This window comes from Achroia grisella, unplaced genomic scaffold (assembly GCF_030625045.1).
Source record: "Achroia grisella isolate CSIRO2021 unplaced genomic scaffold, CSIRO_AGI_Agris_v1 utg359, whole genome shotgun sequence".
In the NCBI taxonomy this organism is placed as follows: Eukaryota; Metazoa; Arthropoda; class Insecta; order Lepidoptera; family Pyralidae; genus Achroia; species Achroia grisella.
Window position 1 is genome coordinate 891,825 of NW_026712817.1, and position 12,889 is coordinate 904,713.

Consider the following 12,889-nt stretch of genomic DNA (forward strand, 5'->3'; position numbering starts at 1 on the left):
TATAATATGGATGGATATCCGAAAATTACGAATAAATTAAAAAAAAATTGACATTTTTTGTTTTATATATTTATTAATGATCATTATTAAGTAGTTATCGTGTGAAAGCGTAACTGTCTCGTTTACAACGTTAGTATGATAAATATAATAATACCCTTTACTTAATATATACTCGTAAATACCTATACAAGTAACTACACTAAAGATTGTAGTTACAAAGCAAGACTTGTAGATCGTCGGCTCACTTCGCGAACTAATTTATAGCGGGTAATAAAATTTCACAAACCGTTTGAATAACTAAATTATATTGTTTCACTCAGGCCTATCAATTATGTTAATAAAATTACATTGTAGGATTTGTCACAGTACATATTTCATTGAACACAACCATTTATAATGTTATATTATATCTTGTAAGAGAGTAATAATAATAATATCTGCCGACAATTCACTCAGCGCCATCTAGTCCCAAGCTAAGCAGAGCTTGTGTTATGGGCTACTAGACAACTGATATAAATACATGGATACATTTTTTTTGGAAATAAATAAATATTATACATAGAAAACACCCAGACCGATACAAACAATCATACTCATGAATACAAATGTTTGTACCGTGCGAGGAATCGAACCCACGACCATCGGATAGTACAACGGTGTGCTAAACCACTAGACCACCGAGGCTGTCAAAAGAGAGTAAAGATATTGTTGAAAGTCGCTTTACATTTTTATTTAAATTCTGTTTTCTGTAATAACTTGTAACCATCTTCCACTTTGGCAAGGTATTCATAACTATGTGTGTTTGTCATATATTATGTAGTGCCAAAATTTTACAAATGATATTGGCTTATTACTTATTATCCTACTGATGCGATGAAGCATACGGTCCATCTAATGGTAACCGGTTACCGTAGCCTATGGACGTCTAAAACAAAAAGCGCGCTGTATTTCTGAAGTTTACTTTTGTCATAACAAAATCTGCTTTCTCTCTCTCTGTCATAATTCTAGTAGATTATAATTACATGCATTTTTCGAACATAATGATACACTTTTATATAAGAAAAACAAATCTCGATTCAAAATTCAATACCAATCTAAATGGCCAGCGATAATATTTGTCTATCGCTACTTTATAGACAGAAATCTGTAATTTTCATTGAGTTTTATAAATCCAAGAGGCGATAGTATACTCATTCTCTGCTGCATTGGATTCAAATACCCACCCAAATGTAGCGTTTACCCAACCGAGGTAAACCAAAAAGTTGTCTGCTTCAGTGTCACTTATTTCAGCCGCCATGAAGCTTGTTTTGTAGACTGTTTGTTTGTTGAAAGCAGTGACATTAATAAGGGGCCTGATATCTTAGTTCTCCGGAATAGTAATACATGAAGATCACGGGCCTGAAATTAGTAGTAGGCAGTTTTTGCCGTCCATCAGGTGGGCTATAAGTTAATTTCCCTTTCCAAATACGTAAAAAATGTGAATATAATTGATATTGAATTTATGTCGTATCAACAGTTAAAAAAGCTTCTGACTATCCCGTCATCCTCTCATATAACCGTAATGATAAAGCGTATCACTATTATTTAGAAAAATATTGTATACATCAATATGTATATGTCTTCACAGACTTATGAAAGCACGTACTGTGAGCAACACGCTTGATATATAAAATATATCGCCATCTTTTTTGTTGCCAAGTGCTTTATTAGAGCAAAAGAAAATTGATTTATGTGACGACCGCGTAAACGGTCATTAAATTTAATTTTAGCGTGTACCTACCCGGGTGAGCCAAATGTTTCGCGGATAATTTGTGACTTTATACCCGGTTTGTGCCTTTGTCATCTTGCGATAGTTTAGACAAAAGAACCTAAGCAGGACACAGATCAGAGACGCCCTGTTCTGCGTAATACTAAAATAAGATAATCATACTAATATGAGCGTTATGACTGGAAATATCTTTCTAACGTATCATTTCCAACACTGATTCCATGTAGAATTCTAAGAAGAGTTCATAGTAAATTTTATTCATTGATGCAATGAGAAAAAAATATATCAAAATATAACTCAAATATAAATACAAACCTAATACATTATTTTTCTTTTCTTTTACTTATTTTATATGGTCATTACTTGATCCAATATATTTTCTATATCAGGTCGTTTTGCTTTACTTTTATGTATATATCTTATACCTACTAATTTATCGTGACTATATTTTTTATGAGGTAATATCTAATTATTTTGTATTACATTTTTCAAATTGTATAATATTGTGGAGATTTTTATATAAATCCATGTTTATTACTGACGTTGGGAAACAAAATATATACGGTCGATTTGTGCCTACTATTTTCGAAGGCGGTAAAAATACTTCACTTATGACTCGTTAAGATTTATTGTACATATAAAAAAGGCTATATAATTCAGAACTTGTCCAATCTTATGAAAGTTTCTAAACGAAACTGTACTGTAAGTAAGTACTTAGTGAAAAAACTTAGCAAAGAGTGATCGCGTCCGGCAGAATAGAGTTCCGTAGTTGTCACAATTTATAGAATGCGTTTTTAATTAATTTGAATAAGAGTTTGTATAAATTACACTAAACTTACTACTAAACGTTACACATGCATATATATATATGCCTCTTCCTATAATATCACAGATTTCTGCTAACAATTACTAGTTTGCTTTGGAAATTTTATATTGTATGTTTAGAGCATGAGATGTGTTAGCGAAGTTAGCTCAGACTACTTGTTCACCGGGACTTCGTTTGATTTATTTTAGTTAATACTTAGCTTAAGTCCATTCTCGTGACAATTTATCCTCACATAAGTCATTGAGATTCATTCGGAGGAGATGCGCACCTAAATACATGAATTGCAACATACAACATTATATGACACAAGTAGCACAAGTACTAAAACATCAAACATATCTTAGTTTTCAGGAATTGTAATATATAAGTACTCCTTATATGTTACAATTTCTGAAAACTAAAATATACTGTCCATACCCTGGAATTTTGCTGCCATATCTCACCCTCTATTTGAGATAGATGTCAGAAACTGCTATGCAATTAGTTGATATGGATGAAACAGAGATCCCCACGCAGACGACTCTGAACAAAGTTTACCTTTGGTAAAATCATTACATAGTATAAAGTCGCTGTCGCTGTCTGTCAATCCCTATGTATGCTTAAATCTTTAAAACTACGCAACGGATTTTGACGCGGTTTTTTTATAGATAGAGTGATTCAAGAGGAAGGTTTATATGTATTATACATATACACTCGGGCGAAGCCGGGGCGAGTAGCTAGTTACTTATAATTACAAGATTATTAGCGACCTTCGCATGGATGTATTATAAAATATTTGACTATCTCAGCTTGTTCTATACTATAACACGCATGTATTCTACATAGATACTATTACTGGAAACTATATTAAAATCCTTTGCGTAATTTAAAAGATATAAACGAACAGATAGCGGGTGCGTTTTTATACTATTTATATTTTTATTATATGATTTTTATATGATGATATATATATAAGAGTACTATGTAAAACTTTGTATTATACTATGTATATAAAAAACTATAAACTCCTTTATACATTGTAAAGGTTTTTCAATTATAATACAGAACCCTAAATATGAAATCCAGTAAAAGTGTGTTACTTTATTACTTGCCGGTACAGCTCTCTAGTTACACGACTTATCATCTAAATGTATAGGAGTTTTATAAAGCTACCGGTTCATATTTATATTATGGATTCCGTATATCAGCACAAATCGTAAAACTTATACAGGCTGTTTTAATAATGAAATATTTTTTTAAAGATTGAAACTTGTCGCTAGTGTTTTGGGCGCCTATTAAAACTTTCTCTAGTTATAAATTTTACAGAAGACTCGGGTTTGTTAATGGTGCAAGAGAAGTTAAGTTTAAAATAAAATCATAAACCCAGTCGTTTGGCCATCGTGGTTAGCTAATAAGCTCCAATTATAGAAAGAGACCATCGCTCTCCAGACACATATGTACTATAATAGTGCCCCCATTACTAGTACCTCCTGGAAACCATCGTGGTTACTTTCTGGTAAATTCGTTACAATTTGATGACTCACCTAACATTACCTGACTAGGCACTAGTGGGGATGACCACTAGTGCCTAGTCAGCGTTCACGGTTTGTTCCCCTAGAAACCATCATGATTAATTTCTGGTGAATTTGTTACGATGTGATGACTCACCTAACCTTACCCCCATCTTACTGTCCCCACTGATGCCTCGCCTGCGTAAACCATTAGCGCATATGGGTGTACCATTAAATATCAGTGCTGAAGATATGTAGCTTTATGCCTCTTCACCTTTGTGGCACATAAAGCTACCTCCATTTCCTTTATTTGTACATTTTTTCTCTCACGTATGCTATTAGTGAATAAAGAATTTATCTATATATCTATCTACATTATAATTATCCATAAAAAATATGCTATTATATTATAGTAACTTAAAGTGTCAAGTAATATATATGTTTAAACATTTTAGAAAGATTTTGTTAATCTACAAAATCTTTCTTTGTGAATTACAGGAACTTATATTAGTAGTAAGGAAATAGTTAAAGAATTTTTAGGTATAAAACATAAAAGTCTACGAGATATATATGTACAGATATAAAACTTGTGACAACGGAAACTTACATAAATACGTGTTACAAATTATTCTGCGTAATAACAATATGTCTGTATATAAATATATATCTAGAAACTTGTAAAGTTGTATAAAGACTTCATAGGAGTAAATCTCGTAATATTTTGAAGCTAGTTAATACTTCATGTTCGTTTATAACTAACTATTCTTACATAAAAATCAAGTGAGCAAACTTTATTTCAGTCGTTATTCACGTAAACTACGGTATATTTAAATTACAGTCCATTGTTTTGAAATTGGTTTCACTTTGTTTTCGAAGTTGGCATGCCTATGTTCGCGCTTTAAGCACAATATAATTACGATTTATGTGTAAAGTAATGGAGATGCTTTGAACTTTGCTGGCATTTGTTTATGTTTAATTTAAAACTAGCAACGTGACCTGGTTTCGCATGCGTTCTAAATCTGTAATAATTATACGTGGACAGGAAGAAATCAACTTTAAACGCATTATTAAAGATAACTCAAACACTACTGATAAATTTTTATGGGACTATTTCAAAATAGGGGCCGATTTCCCATAGTATATCTAACAAAATTGATCAAATATAATATTATAATAGTCCTGAATTTATCACATAGCGCCATCTAGTTCCAAAGTAAACAGAACCTGTAAGTAATACATATTCTAAATAATTGAGAGTGTTAATTCAGCACATTTTATTTGTAAATACATATATAATAAACAGGAATTACCCACATCAGTACCACCAAATAGAACCTTTAATATCTGTGTATGTGTCATGTTATAAATTGAACTGATGACCATTGAATCCTTTATTTGACAATTGAAAGAATGGTACCATAACTTCAAAGGACTGTTGTTTTTATGAGTATGTTACATATATAGAAAAATAAATCGCATATCAAGCCTAAAAATAATAAATTTCGCTTTGCGACTAATAGTCATACATACACGACACTATGACACAATTAAAAAAAATAAAATTAAACTATCAAATCAAGTATATTAACATAGCATATACATTGTTTGGAGATTTTTTTTAAACAAAATACAACCCATATTACTGTCTGATCATGTACCTTACTATTGAAGATACATTTTTATGTCATTTAACACCCTCAGCGCCAGACCCTAAGTGACCGTTTAAAAAAAACACAATTTTTTGTAAAATCTCCCATTCCCAGACCATGTAAATGGCGAGGGCTTTTATTTGTGTAATAGATGTATAGAGAACGTAGTTCCTAAAGGATACACGGCGCGTTTACTAAGTACAAAGATGTGTATACTTTTGAATACACAGTGTTCCAGACACTGTGTAACAAAAAGATACACATAGCGCCTAAGGTGTTAAAAAAAGAAAAAATATCTGTATTCTGTTATAATATTAGTTTAGATATCTATATGATATATCTATGTAAACAGTCCTGAACAAAAGAGTTATTGCACTATGATATTGCGTTTCAATCAGTCATTTGGTACTAGTATTATAATTATAATTTAAGACAAATAGAACAAGCCATCTAGCTCCAAACCAACCAGAGCTTGTAAAATAACTAAACAACTGATAGAAATACCCAAAACTATACAAACAATTAAGCTTATGACTACAAATGTTGCATGCGAGAATCGAACCCGCACCCATCGGTACTGTGTTGGTTGTACTATGTATATGTAAAGGAAAAGGGTTTCTTAATGATGTGAACTAATGACCTCATTACTAGCAATGCATCATGTCATGTTGATCTACCATGGTGGTAAATTCCTGGTCAATTTGTCGTGATGGGCTAACCGACCTGACCTCATGTTCGTATTATCCTCCACTGGTGCACCGTCAGCGTAAACCGTTAGCGCAGGCGGATGCATAATTCCATTATCATACTTAAAAAAAACTATATATATGTGTATGATAGTTTATATTAATGTTTATACATATGTATGTATTTACAAAAAAATGTGTTTATAGTGGTGATTCAGTATCCATAACCTAAGCTCCATGTCAGTTGTCTAGGGTCTATGTCAATTATATACATTAAATAATAGACATGCGTACATTTCTGTTGCAAGGAGTTAGTCTACCGCTATCTTACGAATTTTCTGATATCTCGAGTAATGCTAATAATTTTAATATCATTTTTGTTACAAACTTTGTCATAAATTTAAACAGACAAACATGTTTCTTAGTATCAACCAGATTCTCCATATTTTGATGTATTTGAGCGTACTAAACTACTAGGGCCCGGCACTTTGTTTAAGATGGCAGGGATTATGAGTAATAACACCATTGACGACATTGCTTGTATTGTACGATATAAGCTCGATTTCTACGCAGTCCAGTCTTGGCTACCTCATAGGGAATTCGTAACTCATACTAATCATCTTTCACAGATGTCCTGCCAGGATATACCGTTAGCGAAGGCATTTGTCATTTTATCATTCATATAAAAATACGCCTAAAATATAATAAAAAAAAGACCACACCTTACGGCTCTACACGCGCGCAATTTTCCTAACATATAATTAAAAGTAGTGATGAAATAAAGTATTTAACGAGTGAATTAATGCTAACACGTGCCCTGGATTCTAATACGAGCTGAAGAATATTAAAACCCTCGGAATATCAAGGACTGGATGGATGGACTAACATAACCTCACGCTTTCACATTTTTCCCTAACATTAAAATATCTGCATTTATTTAAAAAAATTAAACAGTAATGTGAAAGTTTGAGAACTTTTGTGTTAATCCTTTTGCGGATTAGACCAAAGTGTGTATTACAAACCGGTGTTTGCTACAAGTACCTAGTTTACTTTTTGTCACATCGCCGTATTATGTGACATGATTATGATAGAAACTGTGGGGTTTCCGTGTCTTTTGTCATCGAATTACGTGGGGTTATGTTATTGATCAATCTATATTACAATAAGCTCACGATTGAAAACGTTTTAATTGGTATCCTGTATGCAGTCGACCCGGATTGTCGGCTGATGTGCGACTGAGTTCTGTCAGATAAAGCCCTTATTGGAGGGTTAGATTTAGCAATCACATAAATAACATCACGTTACTGAAGTAACAAATATTATAGACAATAATTTAATCCCCTCCTTAAGTAACTTTGATGTAATATTATTCTTCCATCTTCAATTTTAATTATGTTTATTAAAATATCTATTCAAATATATTCAGCGACATGTGGGCAAGTTAAGTGTTGCTTTCTCCACAACATTGGCAGATGATAATGATTCTGACTCATCTGGGATAATAGTCATAACGGTATGTTATAATTAGAATATTTTACATATTTCTTTCAAATTCTTGTACTTTCTTGGATAGCGTAAAACATCAAAAGAAAGCAAACAGTCATAGTTGTTTTTTTTTATTTTCATTAGAATAACAAATAAACTGACACCCCGCCTAATGACTAGTCGTTCCCATCATCTATATACACGAACGGCACTACGGATATCACGTTATCACGTGACGCCCGTGATACCACACATGCGTGGTCATTCCGGAAAACCAAGACGTTATGCCTCTTACACTGTAACTTCACTGCCTTATCTCTGCCTTCAACCAAAGCACGGATTACAAAGCAAGCTACTTGGTGGGTGAAGTAATTGTAATTTATTAATTATATTCTGTATATAGGGCACTCCAAGGACACTTCATTAATCTCTTTGATATTACAATAACAACTTCAAATGCGTTGTCCATTAGTATAAGAAGTCATCTCGAAAAATTAACTCGTAAAATGTTTAGTCCCATTAGCGATCTCTTTAATTTCAATTTTAAATAATTGAATGGTAAATTTCATATAATTTTTGATATTATTTTATATTATGTTCTCTATAAATCCCAGTTTTATAGTATAGGTGACCTTGTCCTACCGATAGGTAGTTACTTCAGTTTGAATTATGGAATAAAAGTATGTATGTGCAGGCGAAGTGGCATGTTACTACTAGTTGAGTATAAATTACTGCCTGAGGTTTTTGCTGTCTGGGTGAGAATGTCCATACATAAGTAATATGTGGACTATTCTCCACATATTCTTATAATACTATACCCTAACAGCTAAGCCCTTCTACTTTCCCCCTAGGGAATCATCGTGGTTGGCGTCCTCTTGATTTATTTGTCATTATGGTCTAATGAATCCTATTTCACTCAGGCGTAACACATTAGTAATGGGAGGAAGGGGATTGTTAGTAATGTAGACTAATAACCCTATTGCTGGAATGTACCATGTCAGGGTGACCTATACGGAAACCATAGTGGTAAATTGTCATTTGCCAAGATGGGCTAATTGTCCTGACTCCATGCTCATTTTATGATCCTCTCGTGGTGAAACATTGGCGCAGGAGGGTGCATAATTCCATATCACCCATAAAAAATACCTTGGTTATATCCGTGATACTGTCATATCGGTGTAGTTCACGACTATTTATCTAGTTTGTGTAGGCAGAAACATAATTATGTTATGATAAGTGTTACGTTTGATATGACCATTTAAATTTAACAATTATTTTAATGTTGAGTTAATTGCAATTAATGAGTTTATTGCAATATATCGGATTAACTTAGTTATCGATATTTCTAGGTGCTAGAACGTTTGACGGTATATTACTAATACTTTTTTCAATAATATAGACAAATACATATTGAAAACTTATGAACCTAAGTCGCGTTGTAACTAAAATAAATTATATGTAACTTTGTTCTTATATCTATCCTTACTAGAAGACTCCTTTCTTATACGTAGTATGTGAAGAATGGCTCTGACTCTCTTAATGTCTTTTCTAATCAAATCTGTGCAACACACTCATACTACTCTACTACTGGTTTGATAACACAAATTTAGTAAGTCTACGGTCAGTAATAAATAATGCAAATAAAATCTGTTACCGGTAAAGATATCATTGATTATTCCTAAAACTTTAAAAAATGCAGTACTTTACACATGTTAGTGATAGAAAGGTTTCTTTATGTTTGTTTTGTCTTCCTAAATTATTAATAGAAAATAATATAGGTGGTAGAAATGATGTTAATTGATACACAATTAATAAATACAGAATTAAAATAATATCAAATAAAAAACTAAACAATTATTTGAAATATTTCTTCTTTAAAAAAGTGATGAGTTATTTAATTACACAATTATTTTAATTAAATTATCCACTTAGTTATATTTTCTATTTTGACGCATTTAAAGATTATCCGACATTCTTTTAATGACAATCAGAATACGACAAATTGAAAAAATAATTGTAACCCTTTCATTTATTTTTCAGAACTTTTTAAATTTTTCATACGATTAATATAATGACAAAATTATTTTTTCAAAATGTCGTGTCCTTTTTTCATAATTTACAAAATCTCTTACCCCATTGCCTTGTTTTGTAATGTGCAGTTGAGACAACAATAGGCACCACAAAACCACCTCGACTCGCGTCCACCGGGAAATAGTCCACAAAAATAAAACCATCCAACGTTTATAAGGACATATTTGAAATTCAATGCGATTGTGAAAAATGGATTCGAATTTGAAACCGAAATCAGGGGCATGTGTTTATTTCTAAATTATGCACTCCATCCAGCAAGTGGAAGGTTGCATTTTTTATTTATGATTATATTATCTGATCTCTTTTATTATCCAGCTTATCTATTATTCTTTACGTCAAATATATTTACACTGAATGAATGGTTTGAAACTATCAGGAAACACTATTGTCATGTCAAATCAATCCATTGGCTAAATAAATAATAGCTCTTATTACAAATGTCATTAATACACTTGTTTCTCACCAAAATTGAAGGTGTTCACCATTAATATTCGATAGAAACTGTCACTTTATAAATTAATGAATATAATTTGAAAATGGAATGTTAGGGCGAGGTCACACCGCCCGCCCGGAAACGATACCGATTAATCGCACTCGAAAGAATCGAGCTTTCAATAAATGGTGCAATGTTCGTGTCGCACGCGCCGCGAGGCGACTGCTCGGATCATGCGTGTGCAGTTGGAAGCTAGCGATGCATCGGCGCCGCTATCAAATAAACAAAAAGTGCACGAGGGTGTGTTCGGGCTTCGATACATTATCGAGCTTTGCAAACGCACGAAATGTTAATTTCATGGGCGATTTCGTGAAAGTGATAATGCAATTTGAACGCGCTTTAATCGGCTTATTCGGATGCGGAAATGTATTTTTTATTATCCATTTAATGTTACATTTTACGGGCTGTTTCGTTTTAATTATGCAATTTTGTTATGTTGTTAAATGGAATGGAAATAACGAATTACCGTATGTATGTGGCTTTATTAAAATTTATGCATCATTTGTTTTGATGATTTAATTAACTACTACATTTAAAACAGGACGCATAAACGTGAATAAATAATAAAATCATTTCGAAGTCATCCTGTTTTTTCTGCCATATAATTAATCGAAGCCCTAGCAGAAAAAAAAGGTATGCGCACGCGCAGAATTCAAGAAGCGCATTCGCTTTTAAATATAACCAGTGACAATGGACAGTCCGTCACCCGTTCTAAATCAAGGATACTATATTTGACTTACACGCGACCGACGTCGACACTTTGCCGTATCTAATAGTCTATACCTCTTAGATTGGAAGTAGCCGCGTTTATAGCCTGTAAATCATTGATTTAATATAAAGATGATCATTCAACACTTGCGCAGTTTCTTGCATATTAATAATTATATTTTATTGCCAGTTGCTTGGTAATTTCACTTATCGCAATGCTCTTAATGTACACCACAGCTTACGGGGAACAAAGTTTAAATGGAGTCATAGTTAAATAAATTTATTATAATTTGTAGATCATTGTATTTGGCACTAGATTTTGCATGCAACTTTGTTCGTTTTCTTTTGTCTTTTGCAATTATTCCTTTGTAATTTCTTTATTATTTACTATTGTCTAATATACTATATAATACAGGTACATTGTTAGGTAATAAAAAACAGACGCGCGATAAATATAATTTAATTTACTGTAAAAATAATTTTGTTATTTGTGATGTAAATTTAATATTTTGATTGAGATTTGATTTCACTATGATTTTACTAATTTGTTACAATATATATAATTTAAATAATTTTACAATAATTAATGACAAAATAAAAATAATTAGACTAACAGGTTTTTTTTTCGGACTACTCTAATGCTGTTGGCCGCAGCTGGCCTTTACAGCTTCACCGGACGTTAGGGGGCGAGTGCAGATGGCACTCCAAACCCGCGGAAGGACTTATGGAGCGGCTGAAGGCCAACTCCTGCCTGACGGATACGACATTAGTCTGAGGGCACCACTAGGGGTTCGAACCTCGGCTCAGGCCGTCGTAATTTCGATCCCCGTTTGAATTGGACGGGGGATCGATCAGAGGGGCGCCCGGGGGCGCCGGTGTGAACTAACAGGTGGTATTTGTAATATTGCTAAGTTTTATTGAAGATTTATTATTATCATATATAAAATAATATTAAATAATGAGCCATATTAATACGACAATTAATCTGAAAAGATTATAAATTAATTTTATCCAATTTAACTTGACTCCATAATTTGTCACCATAAAACTTAAAATAATTAGTTTAACAAGGTAAAAAAAAGCAAAAAAAGTTTTTTCTGACTTTGTGAAATGTAGACCCGTGGCTGTTTAGTCTTGTGTCTGATGGTCGCGGGTACGATTCCGATGCAAGGTATAACATATATTTGTACCCATATCATAACATAACACCTATTCAGAAATATATACCAAAACTTTCATATCCCTTTAAACCAACCTAGTCTAACAATATACCTTCACATTAAATGTCGGTAACTCGATCCAGTTCATCCGTATAATAAAGACAGAGACACTTTGGCAAATATGATAGTTTTACTTACTAATCTTTTTTCTTTATATGAATATGAATGGTGCACTCACCTGCGCTAACGATATATGTTGGCGTTATCTTATCATCCTCCACTGGTGGGCACCAGTGGAGGATGATAAGATGAATGTGATGAATATAAAGTCAAGTCAGTTATCTCATCGTGACAATCTCATTACGAATTTAAAACTTGAACCTCGTGGAGGTGTACCCGACGTGGTAGATTGTTAGCAATAGAGTCAACAGTCCACAACACTAACAATCCCTTTTCCTTCTTCCGACGTATATTACACACGTATTCCAGTTGTAATTTATCACCAATGATTTCCAATTATTTATTTATTTTCT

The 12,889-nt window shown here is 32.8% G+C and overlaps 1 protein-coding gene across 2 annotated transcripts in view; it reads right to left on the reverse strand.

The window, feature by feature from the left end:
* The window catches only part of LOC131843918 (protein NDNF-like), a 35,130-nt gene extending 24,478 nt beyond the window's left edge, over positions 1-10,652 (reverse strand). For both annotated transcript variants that reach the window (XM_059192703.1, XM_059192702.1), the window contains exon 1: positions 10,037-10,652. In XM_059192703.1, coding sequence (XP_059048686.1) covers positions 10,037-10,218 — 182 coding nt within the window. In that variant the 5' untranslated portion in view covers positions 10,219-10,652. The remainder of the gene's footprint in view (positions 1-10,036) is intronic.
* Positions 10,653-12,889: the final 2,237 nt, after the last annotated feature.